This window comes from Arachis hypogaea, chromosome 19 (genome assembly GCF_003086295.3).
Source record: "Arachis hypogaea cultivar Tifrunner chromosome 19, arahy.Tifrunner.gnm2.J5K5, whole genome shotgun sequence".
NCBI lineage: Eukaryota > Viridiplantae > Streptophyta > Magnoliopsida > Fabales > Fabaceae > Arachis > Arachis hypogaea.
In genome coordinates this window covers 156911875-156935865 of record NC_092054.1, presented here as the reverse complement: position 1 = coordinate 156935865, position 23991 = coordinate 156911875, and the positions used below count along the sequence as shown (strand labels likewise).

General features: G+C 32.2%; 4 protein-coding genes across 5 annotated transcripts; 3 read left to right on the top strand and 1 right to left on the bottom strand.

Annotated features, from left to right (window-relative positions):
- Positions 1-1975: 1975 nt before the first annotated feature.
- LOC112775517 (protein DWD HYPERSENSITIVE TO UV-B 1) lies at positions 1976-8287 on the top strand. Of its 2 annotated transcripts, none has more exons than XM_025819174.3 (10): positions 1976-2219; positions 2593-2659; positions 2830-3083; positions 3591-4170; positions 4289-4927; positions 5640-6080; positions 6307-6501; positions 6715-6771; positions 7320-7382; positions 7681-8287. In XM_025819174.3, exons 1-10 carry the CDS (start codon positions 2188-2190, stop codon positions 7762-7764), a joined length of 2412 nt encoding a protein of 803 aa, XP_025674959.1. In that variant the 5' UTR covers positions 1976-2187; the 3' UTR covers positions 7765-8287. The 2 variants fall into 2 exon arrangements, with proteins under 2 accessions (XP_025674959.1, XP_072083206.1); XM_072227105.1 differs by having other exon boundaries at positions 2011-2219; positions 2830-2961.
- A 2959-nt stretch (positions 8288-11246) lies between these two features.
- Positions 11247-12050, top strand: LOC112775518 (peamaclein). Its single transcript, XM_025819177.3, has 2 exons — positions 11247-11452; positions 11539-12050. Exons 1-2 carry the CDS (start codon positions 11365-11367, stop codon positions 11721-11723), a joined length of 273 nt encoding a protein of 90 aa, XP_025674962.1. The 5' UTR covers positions 11247-11364; the 3' UTR covers positions 11724-12050.
- A 3631-nt stretch (positions 12051-15681) lies between these two features.
- Positions 15682-18002, top strand: LOC112776250 (thioredoxin domain-containing protein 9 homolog). Its single transcript, XM_025820328.3, has 4 exons — positions 15682-15905; positions 16065-16664; positions 17140-17298; positions 17440-18002. Exons 2-4 carry the CDS (start codon positions 16365-16367, stop codon positions 17611-17613), a joined length of 633 nt encoding a protein of 210 aa, XP_025676113.1. The 5' UTR covers positions 15682-15905; positions 16065-16364; the 3' UTR covers positions 17614-18002.
- Positions 18003-18398: 396 nt separating this feature from the next.
- LOC112777187 (pumilio homolog 12) lies at positions 18399-22470 on the bottom strand. The gene is made up of 5 exons (XM_025821492.2): positions 21838-22470; positions 20409-20571; positions 19622-19785; positions 19237-19501; positions 18399-19077 (listed from the first exon to the last, which is right to left on the bottom strand). Exons 1-5 carry the CDS (start codon positions 22452-22454, stop codon positions 18961-18963), a joined length of 1326 nt encoding a protein of 441 aa, XP_025677277.1. The 5' UTR covers positions 22455-22470; the 3' UTR covers positions 18399-18960.
- Positions 22471-23991: the final 1521 nt, after the last annotated feature.

The following is a 23991-nucleotide window of genomic DNA, read 5'->3' as shown; positions in this document are numbered from 1 at the left end:
TAAAAATTTGTAATGTCCTAATGACTTAGGACATTAAAGAAATACTCCACATAGTCACTAATAATTTAGAAATTAAAGAAAAAATATTCTTATCATGTATTTACCTAAATCACTAGAATATTACAAACTTTTATAGTACTCATAACATCTTTTAAGCCATTTTTTAAAATTATTTTGTATAGAATAAAATATATTTTTTAATTATTTTGTATGGAATAAAATATTTTCTTTCATTTCTAAATTATTATTGACTATGTAGAGTATTTTATTTAAAATTTAAGTACATGCATGTATTTACCTAAGTTATTATAACATTACAAATTTTTATAGTACTCCTAACATTTTTTAAGCCATTTTTTTTAAATTGTTTTGCATAGGATAAAATATTTTTTGTAGTATAATTTAAAAAAATTTATTAAAAAATATTCATGAACTATTAAAAATGGACAGAAAAGTATTGTATAGAATTCGAATTGATAGCTCATTAATATTTTAAAGAAGTCTCGTAATTAAATATTTTGTTAGCTTTTTTTTAACGTATGAAATAAAATATATATTTTTTAATTTTTTAACAGCATAATTCGAATTATACCATGAATTATTGTGTGTGTAATTCGAACCAAGCTGGTTTGAATTAGTGTGTGCATGTGTTTCTGTGTAATTCGAACTAAGCTGGTTCGAATTATGTGTGTGCGTATGTTTGTGTATAATTCGAACCAAGCTGGTTCGAATTATGTAGAAATGGAGTTCGAACCAAGTTGGTTCGAACTACATATAAACGTGCATTGGTGGATTCATGAAGCAATTTTTGTTTTGGCTTATTCACGTAAATTATTTTCTTCCTTGGCTTATTTTTGTTTTTTACCCTAATATTTTTGTTAAAAAATATATTTGTTATCCATATTTTTTAGATTCTTTTTTATAGCTATATCTTTGTAGTTTTTAAATGATAGGTATAGCTTAGTTAAACAATTGGGTCATCCTCTTGATCTTGACAAATGAAGAGGTGGGCTCAGCTTTACAACTAATCTCATACGAAGAGAGCAACGAGACCAATGACAAGGAGGACCTCATTTAAAAGTGGAGGGTGGTCAACTTTTTCTTCTTCTTTTATATATTTATTTCTTATTTTTACCTTTTTAAAACAAATAATTTGTAGCTGTCGAGTCTGAAATGACGGAATGGAGGGGCCATTAAGGTTGGATACTTGAGTAACAGAATTTGGCATTTGGATTTTAAAGTCTCAATCCCACATTCAATGGCTTATGCTAAACCCTTGATATTTTTGTAACCTAACTAAACCCTCTTGTTTCTTGCTCCTTTTTAAAACATCCTAATTTTTTATTGAGATTGAGTAAATTTAGTTCAGTTTTAATTAAAACAAAGTCAGTCACCAAAAAAAAAAAATTAAAACAAAGGGAACAGGCAAATGTTACTAACGGCTTTTATTTTATATTTTTGGTCTGCCTTTTCACTTACAATAATCATATAGTTTCCTGTATTACGTCATTGAATTTATTTGACCCTAAGTTTTTTATATATTTGTTTTGGACTGGGGACCTTAAGTTGATCTTAAGATCATGAATCACAAATGTGTAAATGTGTTCTTCTAGTACTAAAGAAATTTGATTAATAACTCAAAGTGTTGGTAAAAAACAATAAATTTTGCTGGTTGTCGAGTTTTTTTAAAGTATTATTTTAAGTAAGATTTTTTTTTTTAGTAATTTCCAAGTAAGATTTTAAGTTTTAAGAAGAAACTCTCATTAGGATATTTTTTTGGACTTGAACTCTCATCCGGATTGGAGACCCATATTTTTTTCGTGGGACGTATGTTGGGCTGGATTGGGATAATTAGATTCTTAAAAATATACACGAGTATTGGGCTTCATTTTCTAACTTTCATAAATGGGCTCTTATTTGGTCCAATAATCGATGGCATTCTCTTGATTCATGGGCCAAAGGCCCAAATTTAGAAGACTCACCGGCTGAAAGGAGAACCTGGCGGTGATGAAGAAAAGAAGAGAGAAAAAAGAAAACAGTTCAATGAACCGCAACCTGCGCTTTTGCATTGAGAAATCGTTGTTTTTCTTATCCAATTCTGTTCCACGTCTTCATTTTCCACTTTGATTTGTGGAACAGTTGATCGGAGAGCTTTTTCATTCACAAGGCGAAGCTCGATCACCATCCATGGCTTTAGACATCCAAACCTTGGAAGACAGGTACGCCACGCACACTTTCATCAAACCAAAATTGGGCTCTTATGCTCGTGCTTGTGTTCTTAGAAGTTGTTGTATGTGTTTCCTAATTCGTTTTTTATTCTTCTTTTTTTGGTCGGTTATTTGAAACATAATTGTTGGTTAGTTGCATGTTTTCTGCAAAATTATGTGAATATGAATATCAATGTCCTTGCATAATGATATCATGTTATGATACTGTATTTTCATCTAGCTGTAGCTGATGTTATGCATACACAGCTCATTGTTATCGGAATCAAGCTTGGTTTTGCACATGCTTTTGATTCAATTCGTTGACTATATTTGATTATTCCCTCTTTTACTAATATGAACTTGCTGTTTGTCTTGTTATTTCCAGCTATACTGATTCTTGCAGGAGACATGGCGTTTTGCCTAACACTGCTATTTTGTCAAGCCTTCTCAAGGTCTGTGGTTTATTTAATTATATTAGAATTTTGGTCTCAACCATTTTTTAACTGTAATTTATTATACAGCATTTTGTCTTTTGCTTCTCTCAATTTTGTTGGTCATTGCTGGTCCCTGCGTGGGGACAGTGTATTGAAGTAAGAAGCTAAACCACACCTGTATTGTGCAGGCTGAGCGGAAAAAGTCCTGCCGTGAACTCTGCAGCCTGGAGATTTTAATTGATGACCTTAGGGATATTGATTTTGCTCCACTTCTTGATATATGTACGGACCTTGATAATTCCGAAATCGAAGCTGTTGATGTACGTACTGAATCAGCATGTGTATTAAATGGAGCATATGCATTATCATTGATGCGTGCTATTAAACAAAAGCTTCGAGTAGTCAATCTACAAGATCTGTCTGTTGGAAGGGACTTCTTACGGTATATCATGGTGCTTGTCATGGATTATCTTTGTGAAGATGAGATAATTGCTGATTGTTTAGTCACTTTTATATTACAGTTTTAGAGAATTTAAGATGCAGGATGAACTTACATATCTATGCCATGTTGGGCCTTCATATTTTGGGTTTTGCCACTTCTGCTTTATCTAGTTTTCCAAATCATTGTTTGAACTTTAGTATATTTCTTTTCCTTTCTATAGCATAAAATGAATCATTCCTGCTTATAATTTTGTTGCACTTTTGGGAACTTATGATTTTCTGATCTCTGGAGTAGGTTTACCTTTGGCATATTTACATTGGCAAATTACATAACTATATGAGTTGCTTTATTCTTGTTGATGATATATACTGATTTGGTTTAGCTCTTTATCTGAAACATGGATGGTTCATTTATTATGTGGAGACGTTAACTTGATGGATGCAGTTTATGGATTTTTAGGTTTTTGTCACGTATGGTGCTTCATGACTAATGTTGAGCTTTCATTAGGGATATCTCACAAAGAGGTTTGGCATGCCAAGTTTTGACATTGAAATTTTCACATTTCCGTAAGCTGAACTTGGTGGGGGAGTTCATGCACTTGCACACCCTTAATCTTGATTTCAGTTCTTCGCTTACCAGTTTCCGAGAGGAATGCTTTAATTGCATGCCCCGTCTAATGTGCCTCTCGATGTGTGAGACACGGATTACAAATCTATGGACAACTGTTGCAGCTCTCTCTAAGCTTCCTTCTTTGATTGAACTAAGGTTTCAGTATTGGCAGTGTTGCAATGATGCTGGAATATCTCTTCTCTCAACCAGTGGGAAGTCAGATGACACTGCAGATTGTAGCCTTCTAAATAAAGCTCCATTTGTTGGTGAATTATGCACTGAAACAAGGGAACTGACAGAACCTAACCTAAGTGCTGAAGATCCATTGATAAGTTTTTATTCCTTTGATGAAAATATTCAAAGCATGGTTGAAGATTCATCAGATGATAGTGAAGATGACTTTACTAACCACAATCATAGATCCTGGCAGTCAGATAGCTTTTCGGGGTGGAATTTACAACTACCTTTTCAGAATGAGGTATCCATAAAATGATTACTGTCAAAATGCATAAAGAGCCCCTTTATTATATAGTTTCTGATGTCTGCATTACTAAAGCTATTACTTCAAAATCGTTCTTCATCTTTAATTTTGGCAGTTCATGTTACAAAATGAAGATGGAGCAGAGTCATCACAAGGTTCCTTTTCATGGAATATTGCCGATGTTTCTATGAAGTATATGTCTTGTCATACATCACCAATATGCTATGAGAAACATTATAGAGAATTCATGATAGCTTCACTACCAAATTTGAAAATTTTAGATAATCTGCCTATCAGAAAAATTGACAGGGAAAGGGCTAGTGAAATAGTTCCTCAACACTTTGAATACCTTCCATATAAACGGAAGCACAAACAGAGTGTTGTAAGTATCTTACAAACACGGGAAATAAAATCTAGCCACAATAAAGTGCATACTTCTAAGTCTCTGCCATCATATCCTTCTGGAAATTCTCAATATTTTTATACTAGATCACTTTCTGCGGCTAAAATGGGGTCTTCAACTTGGCCTTCCTTGCATCCCCTTTCTCTGTCAGAATGTAATTTGGACAGGAGCTTACGTCCAAGGCAGTTTGAGTACCATCCATCTGACTCCAGCTTGATGGTCTTTGGAACTCTAGATGGTGAAGTAGTTGTCATCAACCATGAGAATCAACATGTTGTGAGTTATATCCCATCACTTGGAGCAATGAATAGTGTCTTGGGTCTTTGTTGGCTCAAGAAATACCCTTCTAAGGTATGTGCTTATTGTATGGAAAATTATTATGCATATTATCTAGTAGCAGCTACATCATGTAACAGAATGTTGACTGTCATTTAACAAGCCTGATAGGATTTGGCGTGATTGTATATTTTTATGCCTAATTATATGAGACCTGATAAAAGTTTTAATATTATAGTGTTTGAATGTTACTATATTGAGATATTGTGTTACAAATATGCATATACTTATATTAAAAGTATAAAACTAGTAAAACGGAAATTACAAATAAAAATATAATTTCTGTTTAAATATAAAATATAAGTATTTTTAAATATATATTTTTTTACTATATATTTGATATTCACTATTTGCTATTTTTAATATAAATTATAATAAATACAAAATAAGATGTAATTTAAAGTGAAAATATATCTTATTAATATAAATATTCAAAAGTCTATTATTTCAAATGTAATAGTTTAATTAATTTTACTTTAAATATATTGAAAGAAGTATTTATTTATATATTTAATAATTACTTTTAGTATAATAATTTTATTTTATTACTATTTTATATTTCTATTAACATTATCGTTATGGCAGTAAGGATTACTCGTTATAAGTTATAACATGTATTAATCGAGTGAGCTATCCATTACTTTTAGTTAGTCTTAGATAATATGCCAATCATGTGTTTTTTGTTTGAATGGGAATGATGTTGATGTCTTTCCTTGTTGTATGTCAGCTTATAGCAGGTTCCGACAATGGTTCTTTGAAATTGTATAACATCCACCAGACACCTAAAACAACAACTAGCGTATATGGAAATTCTAGTGGTGTTACATTTGATGAATTTGACCAGTTGACATCTGTTCATGTTAATGCCTCGGATGAACTATTCCTTGCAAGTGGTTACTCAAGGAATGTTGCTCTGTATGACATCAACATTGGAAAGCGCTTACAAGTTTTCACTGATATGCATCATGGGCATATTAATGTTGTCAAATTTGCAAATCATTCCCCGTCAATTTTCGCTACTTCCTCGTTTGATCATGATGTCAAGATGTGGGACTTGAGACAGAAACCAATACATCCTTGCTTCACTGCTTCAAGCTCTAGAGGAAATGTGATGGTTTGCTTTTCTCCAGATGACCAATATATTCTTGCATCAGCAGTTGATAATGAGGTAACTTTTACTTATTTAGCATGGTTAGATACTCTGTATTGCATATGATTTTACTTGGATAGGTTATGCATACCACTTGAAATCCACTTCAGCTTTAATAAAGTATAAACCGTTGGTTTCTATGTACAGAAGTTTTAAATGACTGTCCATATGCTTGTCGCTTTTTCATTTGGGAAAAATTATTTTGTAATAAATATTTTAATTAGACGATTGTTAATTTTTGCAGGTTAGACAACTTTTGGCTGTTGATGGTAGGCTTCACTTGGTTTTTGATATTGCTTCCACTGGAAGTTCCCAGAACTACACCCGTTCATATTACATGAATGGGAGGGACTACATTATAAGTGGGAGTTGTGATGAACATGCTGTTCGTATTTGCTGTGCTCAAACAGGGAGACGCTTGAGAGATATATCACTTGAGGTATATCTATCTTCAAATGAGTGTGCTGCTTTGCTGGGCCATTTATGAAGCTAACATTCACTTTCCAACCTTATGTGTTTACGTCTCTCCTATTTCTCATGCCAAACAAGAAATGTGTTAAGCTAGCAATGAGATGCACAGAAATGACTAACCAATGTGCATGTTTTATTGAATATTCTTCCATTTTGTACTAATCATTTACTTTCTATGCAGGGAAGAAGCTTAGGAAGTTCCATGTTTGTTCAATCTTTGAGGGGTGATCCTTTCAGGGTAGGTTCTGTTTTTCTTATACCTGTTGATTGTCATGGTTATGCCGAAGTGATCTTGTCATGCCACAGTAGTTCAATAGTTCAGTCATTCATATTTGTAATGTAATTTTTTCTCCTGTGTTTCCCATGTGTGATCTCTTCAGGTATCTCTTTTATACATTCAATAAGTGCCTTGAAGTTTTTGTTGGATGTCTTCTGTTTCATGAAATTCCATTAAGGCATGATTATTGCAATTATTGTTTTATTGAATTTATGCATGTCATCATTTTTTGTTTTCTTAACTATTATTCTTGTGAACAAAAATGTTAAGGTTCTTTTAAGGTTGCTTTCTGTGTGATTAGCAACTTCTTATAAGATTCCTAGGATTGAACTGCAAGGCATTGTAAATGTTGTGCTGAAAAATCAGGAAGTAGTTATTTTATATTTTTGCGAACTAACTCATGTTATACAAGTTTTCTTTTTCTATTGTTATTATCAAATAGGATATGGTACCACAGTGTATTGTTAATTTGAATTTTCCTTGTTTCTCTTACTTAATGATGAATGCAGGACTTCAATATGAGTGTGTTAGCGGCCTACATGCGCCCAGGCTCCAAGTCTGAGATTGTCAAGGTTTGTCCCTTGTTTTCTTAAAGTGCATGTGATTATGAAGATGTATTTGTACTTCAATAATTTAGATATTTCTCCATTTTCTTTTACCGTTAGATAGATAGTAAAGTGTTATTCTTTTCCTTATTATTTTTGAGTCATTTTTGTTACTTCCCAAACTGAGGTAATTGCCTTCTTGTTCATTATACCATTTTAAGATTCAAAAGGTGGAGAAAGGAAATATTCACTTTGGTAATTGGGACTTGGGAGAAACAATTTTCTTATAATTTTCACCCCTTTTTTTAATTGTCAATGTTTGCAGATTAACCTTCTAGCATCTGTTGACCATACCAAGGATGATTTTGATGAGCAACGCCCTTTTGCATTCCAAAGTATGGGAGCTTGATATTGGTTACAAGGCAGTAAGTTTTGCGTTCTCGCAATGTAACTATCCAGCTAGTGTAAATTCAAACTTCCTCCTCCTCCTCCTTGTAAATCTTGTATTGACTATAGTTGCTTGCAGATATGACGCGAGGGTTTAAGTTCTTATGCCATTGTTAGATGTCCTTAGAACCTAGGATATGTTGGGAATAATTTAATTTCATTAAGTTCCAAAGTGGTCCTTCAGATTGGTCCCATGCATTAAAATAGTCATCGAAATCCCAATTACACCAATTTGGTCCCTAATATTGGCAAAAGTATAACATGTTAACCCCTCAAGTTTTTCCGAAGTGACTCCTCATGAGACTATGGACTAACGCAGTGCATTTTTGCCTATATCAAAAATGAAATTGGTGCAACTGAGATCTCGTAGTCTAGTTTAATCCACACGGCTAATCTCAAGAACTATTTTGGAGTTTAAGTCATAGTTTTATATATGAAGCTCGTCTACAACATACAAAATTTAATTGATTAAATTTTATCCTTTACTTTGACCTACTAATTAAATACATACATCACAAAGAAAAAAAATTGAGTGAAATTGAGTAACTGATAAATGGATTGGTTGGAATTTTAAGTATGGGCAATTTAGTGTCATGTTATTTAAGTTTAAATTATGTACATAATGCCAAGGGGAGTCTTAGAGTAAGGGTTGAATATTCTCTGTGTGATTTTAAAGTTATGGGTTTAAACTGTGGAAACAGTTACTGATTATATCAGGTTCAATTACATATATTACACTCTTTGGGGTGCAACTCTTTCTTAGATTCTATATTAACATAATATTTGTATGCCAGATTTTTTTTTTAAAAAAAATAAAGGACATAATGCATAATTGGGAAGAGATATAGACATCCTATTGTCTTAACATTTTGAATTAGGAGGTGATATTTGGTGTAATTTGTGATTTTTAGCTTGAATGCTGTATAACTGTTAGCTATTTTATTTGTTGTTAATTTTTCTGCTGCTTTGCCATACATTGAAATCCCATGTTTACGTGGGAAGTACAACTGTTGCCAGAGAGTGGAGATTCCAAACTAAATCCCCAAATAGTTCCTTAGATTCACAGCTTTTTTTATTTTGGGCTTTTAAATTCAAAATTTAGTATATTGGTCTTCAAAATTCACTTTTGGGTACCATATTAGTCTTTAGAACTTTTCTAGCATTGAGTCAGCGAATGAAGTATTGAGTTGGCTTTAACTCGCCACGTTGAACATGGTTACACGGTGTTGTTTTGTTTTGGCGGTTAAACAAGACAAAAATAAAAAGATAAAGAAGAATTTATATGATGTGCCAATCGATTTTATCTCCTCTCATTCTTCAAAATGACCTTGTTTTTGTCTTGTTTAAACACTAAAACAAAACGATATTATTTAGTCATGTGTCTAATGTGGCAAGTTAGAACTAGCTTAACATTCCGTTCGTCGACTCAATGTTGAAAAGGATCCCAGGACCAATATGGTGTTTAGAGCTAGATCTCGAGAATCAGTATAATAAATTTTAAATTTAAAAAATTAAAATAATAAAAACTGCAAATCTCAAAGACTACTGTGGAGTTAGCCGAAAATTCCAACTTGTAGACGCAACTATTGTTCAACCGGAGGTCTATATTTGTGGGAAATACACTACGGTTTCTAAGCTTCTTCAATGGCCCTGCATTCTCTATTACTGTAATAAATAATAATAATAATAAAGTTTCATGTGTGAGCTGTATGGCTCTAATACACAAGTGTTAAATGAATTTGTGCTGTAGGGACAACAAGTGGTCACTTTTATTTATTGTTGTTAATGCAAAACAGGAAGTGCTAAAGCCTAAAATATGTGCAATTCTTGCTTTTGTTCAAAGGTGTTTCAAAGTTGTGAGAGATCATACTACTTTATTGCTTAGTCAGGGAAACCCATGTGCGCTTGTGATGGTTTCTAGATTTTTCGTTATGTTATCTTGAGATGACTGGTGTTTGTATTGTGAAGGTATATCTAGATATAGGATATCATTATTTTGCTTTAAACAATTGAAGGAAAAAATATTACAAGATGAAAGATCCTGAAAAAGTTGGTAAGTAATTGAGTGAGAATGAAGCGGAAGAGGACAAAAGGGAAAGGAAGGGAGCAGAAGGGTTCGTAGGTGCAGAAAACGCGTGGGCAGTTCATTAACCATCGCAGGCTGTCTCCTCTTGCTTAATACAATCCACCGCCTCATTGTAATATTTATTGTATCATCCATGAAGCGCCAACTACTCCTGCTTTCTCCAGAATCTTTATATTTCATTGCTATAGATAAATAATTAAATATATATGAATATGAATGTATTGTCTAATTTATTTCGAAGGTGTGTTTCATATTAAGCATGCATGGTTCTCTATACATATCATAACTTGTGGATTGTTTTTGAAATCTTCAATATTTTCAACTTTTTAATCATTTTTTGTATTTTATTTATTTATTAGCATAGTATTATTATATTGATCAAGCTGAGTTTAAACTAACTAATTAAATTCAGTTGGTGATACTGCACACCTTTAGAAATAATTGTAAATTGACTATAATCCGAAAGAGAAAGTATAGGGAGTCAATAGAATAGTTGTATAATAAGTACAATAGATGTTTAAAGATGTTCGATTCAGTATTAGAGATATAATCATTAGTGTTACTTTTTTCCATTAGCTTAAATTTTTGGGATAAGTGGTTTCATGACATGGTATAGATGATGTTCATTTTTTAACTCTTGGACCAAATAAATAGTCCATTCTACACATTATACAAATATTCCATTGGCTCTCTAGCAGAACTCGAAAGAGAACATGATATTTTTAAGTTATGAAAATTGTTTAGGTAACTTTTAATCATTGGATTGTACAAAATGATCTCCTGAACGATTTTTTTTTTAAATTATGCTTCTACTATTTGCCAAGGTTTTATCTATTGTTAATGAAAATAAACTAATTTTTTTCATAAAAAAGGGTTTTAATTTGAAATTGCTCTCATTTTTGTAAGGTAGAGATTAAAATATATATGATTCAAAGTATTAAAAAAAGAATTAAAGTAAACTTTTTCCTTTTTTTTTTCTTTTTGGGCTAATAAGAAATAATGATTTAAAGAACAAAAATATTATATATAAAAAATCAACTATTAAATTAATTATTATATATTTATACATAAATATATTTATTATTTAATTTATTTTATTTTTCAATAGATATTTTATATTTTAATGGATATTTTATATAAATAACTGATTTATAATTTTTTATGTATACGTAGAAGGAAAGATGTTAAAAATCTTAAAATAGACGCTATAAAAAGTTGATAAAATCTAATTACACATTGTACAAATTAGGGCAAAGTGAATTTTTATTATTATTATTATTTTACCGTGACCAAAATATTTTATTCCGTTACAACAATTTGTCGCCATGTATGAAGCTGGATCAGTATAAATAAATCCACTTGTAACATTGATACACACCCCCACCCCCTCTTGAGGTTCCAGCCAGCAACATTTGCTGAATTCCTCTACTTTCTAACATACTTCAATTTACCACCAAACTTAGAGTGAAAAAAAAAATGAAGCTTATTTTCGTTACACTGCTGCTCTGTTTTCTTCTTTTAAGCTCGTCTTTGTTGGAACCAGCCACTGCCTACGAAGATGCATGTAAGATTTACAGTCACTGTAGCTAACCAAGATCTGTTACTTTGTTTATTGTGGTGTTGAATGAGTTATTTTTCTTTCAATGGCAGCATATTGCGGGAAGAAGTGCTCAAATAGGTGCTCTGTTGCTGGGGTTAAAGACAGGTGCTTAAAGTACTGTGGGATTTGCTGCCAAGAATGCAAGTGTGTTCCTTCTGGCACCTATGGGAACAAGCACGAATGCCCTTGCTACAGGGACAAGGTTAACAAGAAGGGAAAGCCCAAATGCCCTTGAAGAATTATGAACTCATCAATTAATTATATATTAGACAGCATGCAAGCCACTTAGAATAAGAATAGTAGTGTTTATTTGTATCTGTATGTGTTTGTGTTTTGTGCTTGTAGGAGTAGTGTTATCTGAGATGGTTTGGTGTTTATGTGTCACCTCCTGATTCCAAGTGTTCTTGTTAGTAATGCCAATGTTTGTTGGATGTTAGATTTTTAATCATTTTATGAGGAATAAATTAGGAGGAGTGTTAGAGCCGGTAACTTTTGTGTTTTGTAATCAATTGGCGATCAATAGTATTTTTAATGATGTGAGATTACATCTAATGGTGGAAAATCACTCGCTTTTCTTGTGATGGTTAAGTGTTGGTCACAAAACACAAAAATTGTTGCCTCTCTAGACTTTTTTAGTAAATGTTAAGTAAACAATGACTATTTTGAACAACATGAACAACTATTAATCAAATAAAAATACATTATATCCTAATTTAATGCTATTAATTAAATTTAAGATTAATTTACTATATCCTAATTTAATACTACTAATTAAATTTAAAATTAATTTACTCTTTTAATCCTATTAATTCATATTGTTCACATATTGTTTAAAAATGTTAATGGAAATTATTATTTGACATAATAATTGATGAAGATTTTCTCCCGGTTTTGACTTCTCTTCATGATATGTTTGATGTTCTGCAATTTGCAAACAGACCAAACTATAGTTTCTTTATCAGTGACAAATGAACTTGTAAGTTGATTTATACTTAAATTGTAAGAGACACAAAATTATGTAGAAAAAATTAAGAAATAATCAATAATTTTGGGTGGCTAAATATATCGCGTCAAATAATTAACCATATAGTGAATGTTATACCTAGGATTCTACATAGAGTTGTTAACTTCCTAGGTCGAGATCTAAAGTACATGATTTTTCCGTATCGGAAGAGTTTTAAATATATCAGAAATATCGGTATTCCAATTATTTTAAACGTTGATTTGAATTATAAAAAATATATATAATATATATTAATTGAAATCAACGGTTAAAATAATTAAAATATCGGTATTTTTCGGTACATTTAAAATTTTTTCGTCTCTTATAACAATGTCCATGTGCACACATGTGAAAATGACATTGTCGTGTAGCAACTAGCATGTAAAGCTGCCATATTTAGAAATAAATGTTTGGGATAATTTTTTGTTTACATCGTCTTTTTCATATAAAAATATTATTAATACACTAAAAAATTAATTATCATGTATTTATAAATATATATGTAATTAATTTATTTTAATATATATTTATATTTTAATATATATTTTATTATGATAATTGATTTTGATGACCAATATCATTTTTGAGTTAACTTTAGGAGCAAAACTAGGTTAAATTTTACGAAAGGATCAAAAAATAATTTTGCAATAGAAAAATAATAAAATGAAACTTTAAGGGAACTAAACTTAAATTTGTACATCATTTATAAAAAAAAAAATAAAGTTTAGGAAATTATGGTTTTCGTTTTATTCTATAATATTTTATTTCTGATCAACTTTTATTTCTAAATGAACAAAATCCATATCCAATATCAAATCCAAATCCAAAAGAATATCCAAAGATTAACAAATGTCACTATCGAATTTTTTTTGTGATCTTTGAAGATTCCTCTACGTGTCACCTTTATGTCTTTTATTGAGGACAATCAACGCATTTGTTTCTCCACGAAATTACATCTTTCTCTTTATCCAGGATAATTCAGCTTGGGTCAGCTGATAATCTTTGGCCAAATAGAGTTAGTTTATAAATTTTTCCTTCATCAAGAGCTCTATCTCTTCAAAAATAAACTTATACCAATGAAAACACCGTGAATTTATAGTGCTAGAAAAAAGGAGGGGTCACTAGACTACTTTGATATGGGATTAGAAAGATAAATTTACCGATAAATAAAGAATCAGAAATAAAGAAATAAAGTGAAAAAGTTATTTGAGCTCAACTTTTTGTCTATAATCTTTTACATTTTATGAGTAACTTTGGAGCTATGAAAAAATGTAGAGTAAAAACTCATGAAAATCTATAAATATTGTATAAATTATCCAAAGTCACATTTTTTTAAAACAGAGCTCATTAGTGAACAGTGCCTTCTTAGCAACTAACAAGCAAAAATTTCGAATTCTTTAGAAATTTTCAAGGCTTCAAATCTTAAAGTAACCTTGTGCCAGGACTTACGGGCCAAGAGACCGTCTCAGGTAGACAATTTTTATGGGACGTAGGCCTCCCAAAAAGTAACGGAGGCATGCAAAAGTTTTCTCGGGTTAGATAGAGATTAGCCCCCGAGTGCAAAGGCAGAAGGGAGCTTGACTACAAGATTCACCCGTCGAGCAGGGAAAGTCGGCTTTAGTGATTCAACGGTGTTGAGTGGAAGAGCAGATCTAATTATATTACTATCTATAATGGATTTCTTTTATATAATACTAATCGATAAGGCCTCATTGATAAGTACTACAAGATCTCGTACATTAAATCCATAATTATGGTTTTGCTATGGAACATTCTCTTTTTCAAGAACAACAAATGGTTATATCTTTTTATGGTGGATCGACAAATTATTGGATCAAGCTGAATTTGAACCAGCGTAGACATATTGCCAACGAATTTACAGTCCGTCTCCATATCTTAAAGTAAAATTCGATCTTATCATCGTTCGAGAGATTTAAGTAGATAGTACAAACTGATCTAATAGTAAATAAACCATTAGACTTTTAAAATCACGTGACTATATTCTCTTCTAAATCTGGCTCTAGCATCTTTAAGAGTTAAGACAATGAAAATGGGTCGTCAGTCCTCTCCCATAATATTTACAATGCATTCGAAGTCCCATCCATTTCCAGCAATATAATCATAAATTCTCTTATAAAAAATGCCCCCAATTACATCGTTGGACACCTAAAATCTAATGATCTTTTTAAAAATTGATGTTATTATCCAAAGTAACTCTCTAAACTAATTTTTTTAAATTTCTGTCGCAGTTGAAATTATCTTTTCAGGTATTTGAATAGAAAATTTGATTCTTCAATCAGTACCATCTAATCGTTATATTATGTATATACTAAAAATTAGCAATTAAATAAATTATTTTTATAAAATATATATTAAAAATAAATTAAATAATATATATAATCAATAAATATTATTTTTTAGTATTTAATTAATAATAATTTACACCTATATTTATAAGAATTTTACATATATATATTTACTAAGATTCTGAGAATCAGACCGATCATCAAACGATTTTAGTCGTTAGTTTACTGGTTTATTGATTTAACTTGTCCAACCGTAATTCAACTTAAAAAAATTGTTTTAGAATAAAATTAATAAATTATAGAACAACTTTCATCAACACCAATAAAAACTAATCAATAAATCATTAACACAATAAAAAATATAGAATATATTTATTGCTATAATATAAAATTATAGAACATGTTTGTTTAATAGTTATTGATTTATTGATTCATTCGAAAAAATTATTTATAATAAAATAATGAATAAACACAAAAAACACATACAAATAATTAAGTTATATTCTTATTGTATTAATTAGCATGTTAAATTAAAATTTTCGACTATAAATTTTATATTATTATTATATTATAATTATAATCATTTAAGTAAAATTTAGTAGCAATTTTTAATTTTTAAATTTGATTTAAATTTATTAAGAATTTTAAAATTTTAGTCATTTTAAAATTATTTTTTTAAACACAATATATCTTATAACATATATTTATTTTAGATTATATTATAATTAATCTACATTAGTATTTAAGTACGTGTAACTTATCATAAGAATATAAAACTATTTGTTTTTGGTATGAAAAAATTAAATTAAATAGATGTTGTAGAAATAAAATGTTAATAAAAAGAAAAAAAAATTTAATGGGCCCAAATAAACTCCAGGCCATGTAGACATGAGAAACTAAACAAAATCAATCCAAAGCCAAAAGTGTTGTTTCATAAGAATCGGCGGCAGACTCCATCTCCATTTTGGCAGATTGGAATCCTGCAACAGACGAGCAGCAAAGCATCCGTCTTCAATACCAGCAACGTCTCGGCGCTTCCGCTACAAGCGGCACCAGCGATCCCCTTCGATCAATTTGATGCAGCAGTCGTTCTCCTCTCATCTTCATGGTAGATCCTCATCTTCGATCCCTCTTGCTCTGTTCCGTTTTTCAGATTTTTCCCCTGCTTCACTGCCGATTTTCTTCCCCTTTTGATCCTTTTAATTTTTTTGCTCCTCCTATTTTAATTTTCAAGAGTTTCACATATATTTAATTATTTATTTTACAGATTTTTCTTCTGTTCCAAATTCAAAAAAGTTTAGGCGTTTAGCCCATTTACTAAAATCGTTCGTCCCTGCCACCCTCCTGGATCTCGATCTCTCGGATTGTCTCATTTCTCTCACGCTTCCAGTCTCGCCGTCCTCTGGTTCATCACCGTCGCCGTTATAGGTGTGGAGCATCGGGTTCTTCTTCTCTCCGTCCGCCTCTGCTTGTGCTTCTTGCATCCGTTCGATTGTAACCGGGTCAGTCGGGGGGTGACCCAGTTCGATTGCCGGGTCGGTTCTGATTTGAGATTTGAAAGCAGAAGATGGATAAGACGAAGATTGAGGAGGTGATAGAGAAGCAAGTGCTGACGGTGGTGCAGGCCGTTGAGGACAAGATCGACGATGAGATCGCCGCCCTCGACCGCCTAGACGCTGATGACCTAGAAGCCCTGAGAGAGCGCCGCCTCCAACAGATGAAGAAGATGGCCGAGAAGCGGAGCCGTTGGATCTCCCTCGGACACGGCGAATACACCGAGATCCCTTCCGAAAAGGACTTCTTCTCCGTCGTCAAGGCCAGCGAGCGCGTCGTCTGCCATTTCTACCGCGAAAACTGGCCCTGCAAGGTACAATTTCTTCACTTCATATCAATGCTTTATTCTCTTCCAAATGATGATGATTTGGATAATGTATGTAAAAATTGAACGTGAATCGTGATCTTACAAGTTGGAACTGAGATAGATTACTGTGAATTCGGTTAGCTTAGTTCTGAAAGATTTCACCTTCGCTTTTTTCTTCCCTCCTTCCTTCAAATTATCTTGTCAAATGACGAGGTTTTGCATAAAAATTGTAAACTGAACGCCAAATAGCGAAACTAAGGTGGTTTGTGAGTTTTCTTATCAACGAAAGTTAATAAGTTATTAATTTTGCTGCGTAGGAGCCGAATTTTCGATAGTCGTTTATGATTCATTGTTGAAGCTGAATTGCAAGTGTGGTTTCATAAGGTCTATACCTTTTACATATGGTCTTTTAGTTTTTCTATTCTCTACAATGTACAAATTATATGCCAGAGAAACAGTTCAATGAAACAGTTCATTGCAGGTGGTTGATAAACATTTGAGTATATTGGCAAAGCAGCATATCGAGACTCGTTTTGTGAAAATTAATGCTGAAAAGAGTCCTTTTTTGGCTGAGAAGCTCAAGATCATTGTTCTTCCAACTCTTGCCCTCATTAAGAATGCCAAAGTGGATGACTATGTGGTATGTATTTGAACCACCTTGGTGTTGGTTGTGATATATAATGCCACTGTTTTTGGTCTTTTGGACAGAAATAGTTACCTGTCTCTAATTCCTATTCATTTATAATTTTACCCCTTTAATCTCATAATGGCATGTAAACAGGTGGGATTCGATGAACTTGGTGGGACTGATGAATTTAGCACAGAGGATTTGGAAGAGAGATTGGCTAAAGCTCAAGTAATCTTTTTTGAGGGTGAATCTTCATCAAGGTCAAGTGCGCAAACTAAAAGAAGTGTTCGGCAGAGCTCAACAGCAGACTCATCGGATTCCGAATGAGTTGTATTTCCTGTTGGCTGAATTTTATGGTGGCTTTGTTGTGGTGTCTAAATTGCTTAACTTATCTTTTAAAGTAAAAAGTAAATCATTTAAAATTTATTAAATATTATTTATTTACTTTTTCTAGTAACTTAGGTACAATGTAATAGGCATCATAGCATTTACCTCCTGTTGAGTTCACTCAGCTTGGTGTGTCTATGCCTGCATGAGTTCAGCATGATTCTAGATGCTGTTCTAGATGTAGAACTCAGAAGCTTGTGCTCTGTTGAGAACATACTTTGCTGCAATTTTGTTGAGATAATTCGAATTGTACTAATGATGCTAATCCTATCCTATCTTGTATTTTCCAACCTATCCTATATATATATATTGAATTATTCAGGTGTCAATGTATTTATGATATCCAAGAGATCATTTCGTGCCAAGGTTTTTTACACTATCTCAGAAAAAAAAAATGAACCATCACTCTATCAGACAGATAAAAGCTAATTAGCTAACTAGCTTAGCATGAGGTTTTACAAATATCATGCCGCCCGCATACCTTAGAGCCGTATAACTATAACTATAGTTTGGGATTTAAATAAGGTTTAGGCATTTATAAATATTTGTTTTTTAATTTTGGTTCAATAAAATTTTAAAATTGTCTTTTATAATTTTATATGTTACATTATCGGATAACTTTCTACGTTGATGTTTAATGTTTTTCGTCAATACTTAATGGAATAAACTAACTATAGAGACTATAATATAGATAATTTTTAAATTTTAATGCATAAACAAAATTATAAGAACCAAAACCAAAAAATAAATATCTTATACTATGATAGAAATTAACATACAGTTGTTTTTATATAAAATTAATAAAGAATTATTACATGACAATTTAGTCAAAGTTATTAAATTATCTATTGACTCTCAACTATCAACTTTATAAAAACAACTGCATATAAGTGTCCAAAACTTATTTAATCAAGCATTATAATTGTCCACAACAGACAACTTAATTATTTTTTTTTAAAAAAATAGTTTAAATAATAAATACTTATATTAAGAGTAATTTATAAAAAACTTATTTTGTATTTGATTTTTTAGTTCTAAAAGTGTTTATTTTAAAAAAATATGATAAAAAACTTTTTATTATGAGAAAAGTCTTTTTTTTAACTTCTCTATAAGCATTTAAATAATTTCCTAAAATACTATAATTTAATTTTAAAAATTACATCAGATATTAATACTATTACTTTTCATAAATCAATAACTCAAAAAAAAAAAAAAAAAAAAAACTCTTAAAACTTCCTAAAAGAACTCTAAACACAACATACATGTGGTACATTATAAATCCATTCCTTACCCACCCCGCCTGATTCCTTTGATATATGTTAGGACCCTTTTACCGTAGGGATGGGCATGCAGATATGCGTAATTTGACAAAATTCTATGTACAAGCGTTCTATTCGTAACGCCCTGCAATACAAACAGAAGGGAAGGAAAAAAAAAAGAGTAAATAGTAAACAAATATTTCGGCATAAGTCTTGTAGACCCATTCTAGAATGTTCCATGATAAAGTTAATTTGACAAAAAAAAAAAAACAGTGAGTGTAGCAACAAAAGAGGTTAGAAATACCGTGGAAAATTGCAATGCTCTCTGAGCAACATAATTCCCATAAGGATGTCGAAGGACACTGACAAAGTCGGGGCTGTTGACGAGCTCCATAATAATAATGTCAACATCGGTGGGTTCAGAATGTCTAAACAGTACCTCTATTACATGGCTCGCATGCCTGTTCATAGAGAGTTCAGCATAGTGACCGCGAAGATGTAGTATTATCATTTTAGTTACAGGTGGCTCTAGTATATTCCTTTTAATTATATACTGCACCACATAGTTTCTACAGTCACAAGAAGAAACTCAACTTTAGAGAGAAATTAAACTATACAATATAGATTTAGATATATTTGATGAAGGAATTAAGGTTAAAGAACAAACTGTTCAATAGAAGAGTTCTAACCCAAATGGATCTGCTGAGAGTATTTCTGAGTTTATTATTATGCTTTTAACTAGTAACAGTATGGGGACTCCCGCGCTATGGGCCATACATTTCTGAATTACAGAACACCCATTTTTATCTGTTGCAACATCTACACAGTTCCTTGCTATTTCATCGAAAATAACCTAACAAAAAAGTTCATTTACATATTCTTTTCAAACTTTCTGCACAACAATAAATCATAGAATATGCAACTTCTAAGAAATAAGTTTTCAAAAGTAGAAAAAATAAAAAAGTCTCATTCTTTAAGTATCAAGTTAAGCAAGCATAATTTCTAGTCAAGCATAAGAGTAGGGGTAAGCCCTGTAAGCCATTATGGATTTCTTTTTCTTTCTCCTAGAGAAGATGCTTTCACCATATATTGTTTAGTGCGTGTGTATTTAGTAGCTGGCCTAGTGGCTATCCTATTTCCTGCAGTCCTAAGTCCCAGTACTTATGTATGGGCTTCTAATCTAAGGTACCTCCGTCCCTTGAGATATGAGTTTACCAGTGTTGGATTTCTTCGGTGTTGAAACAGGAATACCTTAAGTGGAAGCCAGTCTAGCAGGATTTTCGTAGCAGTACATATATATATATATTTTGTAATTTTTTTGTTAACAACGAACAATATTTTTAAAATAGCAGAACCGTTTCAATTAAAGGTCTATTAAAAAAGATAATCCTATTGAGTCTAGTGCAACAATACATGTAATCATATAAGAAAACGTAGCATATAATCATGTGTATCTATAGGATACTGTTTCATTACCTTTTGACACGATTCTGTGAAAACTCTCACGCACTGTTGAATGACATAACCGCCATTAGCATTCTTCAGCAGTGGCACAGTGATGTACATAAGTCTTCTAATAGTATAAGCAATATGCACTGGATCTCTCAGACTTGTTAACATCTTCTGTGCTACCCTAGTTCTGCACAGACAACCTTATATGCATCAGACTAATTGCACCACATAATAACAACTAAAACGTAACACAGTTCAACTATAATTATCAATGACTATAGTTAATTAGAGTTAAGTACGATTTTAGTCTCTGACGTAGAGGCTGAAAATTTATTTCGTCCCAGGCCTTTTTTTCACTACAAAATCGTCTCTAAGATTTAACTTAATTTTAAAATCATCCTTCGGACCAAAATACCCTTCTCCCCCTTCACTAAAATACCCGGTTCTTCTTCTCCGTTACAGTAATACCCAGTTCTTTTTCTTCTCCATCACAGATTCACAACAACATCAAAATAAAGAAGTAGAAGAACACAAGAGCAATATAATTTCAACAGCAACAACAAAATTTCAATTAATTGATATAAAAAAACTAAAACAGAGAAGCAGAAGAGAGTAGAATAGAATCAGAAACAAAACAAAAACAGAAAAACAATGGAATCAATCAAAATATAATCAGAGTCAAAATCAACAAATCAACCAATCTAACAATGTAATTAACAAATCAGAAATAGAAACAGAATAATCAACTTAATCAGAAACAGAATTGGAACCCAGCGACGAAGAGCAGCGGCGAGCTAACGAGGAAGAAGAGCAGCGGCACCACCACCACCTCCAAACTTCCAACCACCACCACCACCGCCTCACTTCCCGAACGCAGACAAGTTCGCACTCCTAATCGACGTCAAGTCGGTCCACCACCTCCTGGAAATTCACGCTACCGTCCTCCGCCGTGGCCTGGAGCGGCGCCTCCCCATTCTCCCCTTCAAGCTCCAGCGATCGTACTCCTCCCTCGGCCACCTCCACCAATCGGCACGACTCAGCTTGATCCTAATTCCATTGACATAGCTACACCGTGACGCGGGGACGTAGCTGGCAATGAGCTGGGCAAGAAGATTGCTGATCCCCTTCCCCCTTCTTTTCCTTCTCCACCTTCCTTTCCCCTTCTTCCCTGACACCCCTCCCCCCAAAAGCATGATTCCCTTTTCCCCTTTTCCTTAAGTCTTTAACCCGTTTTTTCCTTTTTTTTTTCTTTTATATTTTTTTATTTAAGGATAATTTGATAATAAAAATAAAAAATTTGGTAAAAAAAAACTATTTTAAAATTAAGTTAAACCTTAGAAACGATTTTGTAGTAAAAAAAGGCTTTGTTCGGCCTCTACGTTAGGGACTAAAATCGCACTTAACCTTAACTAGCTAAGTTTAATTAATCAAAATTAAATCACATAGAACTTACCCGTGGTCGTTCATGCAGGTATGCTTGAGCTGCTGTACGTCCATGACGACGCAAAGCAGAATCCTTTGAAATTGATAAAAAGTGAGCTTTCCTGATGTGAAAAACTTCTCAATTAGGTAATTACCAAAGTGATGAGTCATAAGCTCGTGTGTGTGATCCTCCACCTCGTCGAGAATCATGTCAATTTCTTGGGGAATGCCATTATCAATTATGGCCTGAAGAAAACGGCAACCCCACTGATCCATTGCTAGTGTAACCATGTGTCCCCTGATACCTCGGAGTCTTTGTGCAACTGATTCCTCAACATCATGAGTCTCTTGTTCTGTACTAGTGAAGCCGTTGTAGTCATGGCTTGAAGTAAGAAGAGCACCTTGAACAATGGCCCCATTATTATAGTTATTCATAACATTCCGATTCCCATGCTCAGAAGAAGCTTCCTCCAATGTGGAATGAGTCAAAGTATATTCATGAGGGTCAACACTATTTGCTGCTGCTGAGTTTTCTTGAGACACGATGGACAAGCTAAGTCTTTCCATGGCAGAATCAAGGTCTTCCAATGCAAGATTAGTGTTGACCCAGCACCAGTCATTAGGCTGAGAAGAATTGTTGCTGACCATTGGGAAACAGGGAATAATGAGTTTAAGGTTTCCCAATAAACCATCAAACAGGGCTTAGCTTAGTTTTTTATTTTTTACTTTTACCCATGGTATGCAGTTGATATATATATTTAGCAAGGATATCATATGATTCATATCTTTAGTGAAGATTAGTTTGTTGGCAATCTTATGTAATATGATTTAGGAATGAATAGTGGAGAAGACCAGTTTTTTAAATTAAAAAAAAAATTATTTTTAATATCTTTTTAAGTCTCTAGATGATCATTGATTATGCTATTTATTATTCCACATTCCGTTAGTTTTTTATTTTTTTTGGTAACGTTTTGTAATTTATGCTTGTTAGTTATATTTATTTGCTTAGCTTTAATTTAAAAAAGGAAGTTATTTATTTGCTTACTCTTATCTTTAAAATACACAAAGAAAAGTGATCATATCCTTTCTAAATCTTCATATCATATCATATATATACTATTACTATATATGCGTTTCAAAATAGATATGATTTCATTAACAAAATATTATATAATTAAATTAAAAAGATGCCCTCTAAAGACTAAATAAAAGTGCTAACTGTATAGCAATAATTAAAACTTATTTAAATTGCATTATTATTGTGCATGGAAAAACCTATTTAAATTTTAGGGTAACAAACTATCATTGGTGAAACCAACAAATAACATAGACTAAAATCATTTTTTTTTTAATTTTCATGGTTCAAAAACAAACTTTAAGAGATTAAATAAAAAAACATGTTTAAAAACTTATTTAAACTTAAATTTTATTATTATCTTGTTGTTAAAAGGACGTAAAACTGTCAAATAAAAGATAATTAACTCGATTTGATTTAAATAAAATTTTTTTGAATCAAATTCAATCAATTTCTTATGAATAAACTTAAATTTAAATTTAAATTTGATCGGTGAGATTAGTATGAGATATAATCGAATTCAAATCAAATCAGACACTGACAAAAAAAATCAAATCAAATCAAATCAAATTAGATTCATTCCAATCAACTGATTAACTGTATACTCATACCTCTACAGCCCCCTCTGCAACTACATCAATCTCAATTACTCTGAAGAGTGGAATGCATTCTCCGAACCATCAACAAGTGCGACTTCTTTGTTCCGCGCCACCTCTGATTGGTTCTACAAGCTTTGGATGAATTGAGTCCATGCCCTAAGGGATCCGCCGTAGACTTGTCACCTGATTGCACGGAGATGCTGCAGAAGTTCATACTTGAGAAGAAAACCAAAATTAATTTGGATGCAAAGTGATTCAAATTAGTTAAGAAAGTTCAAATTGTAAATGCTTGAATTTGAACATGCATGGTGGTGGTCTGGTTTCATTCCAATTGGAGACTTATTGTAAATGTAATACATGTACGATTTGCGGTTTGGTTGCATTCAAACTAGGGTTTCGTTGTGAATACAACTTGTGTTCGAAGGTGTGGGATCTTCACAATCTTCGCAATGGTTATTAAAGGCAACATCGTTTCAAAATTCATTTAATCCACCTGAAGAAAAAGATCAAA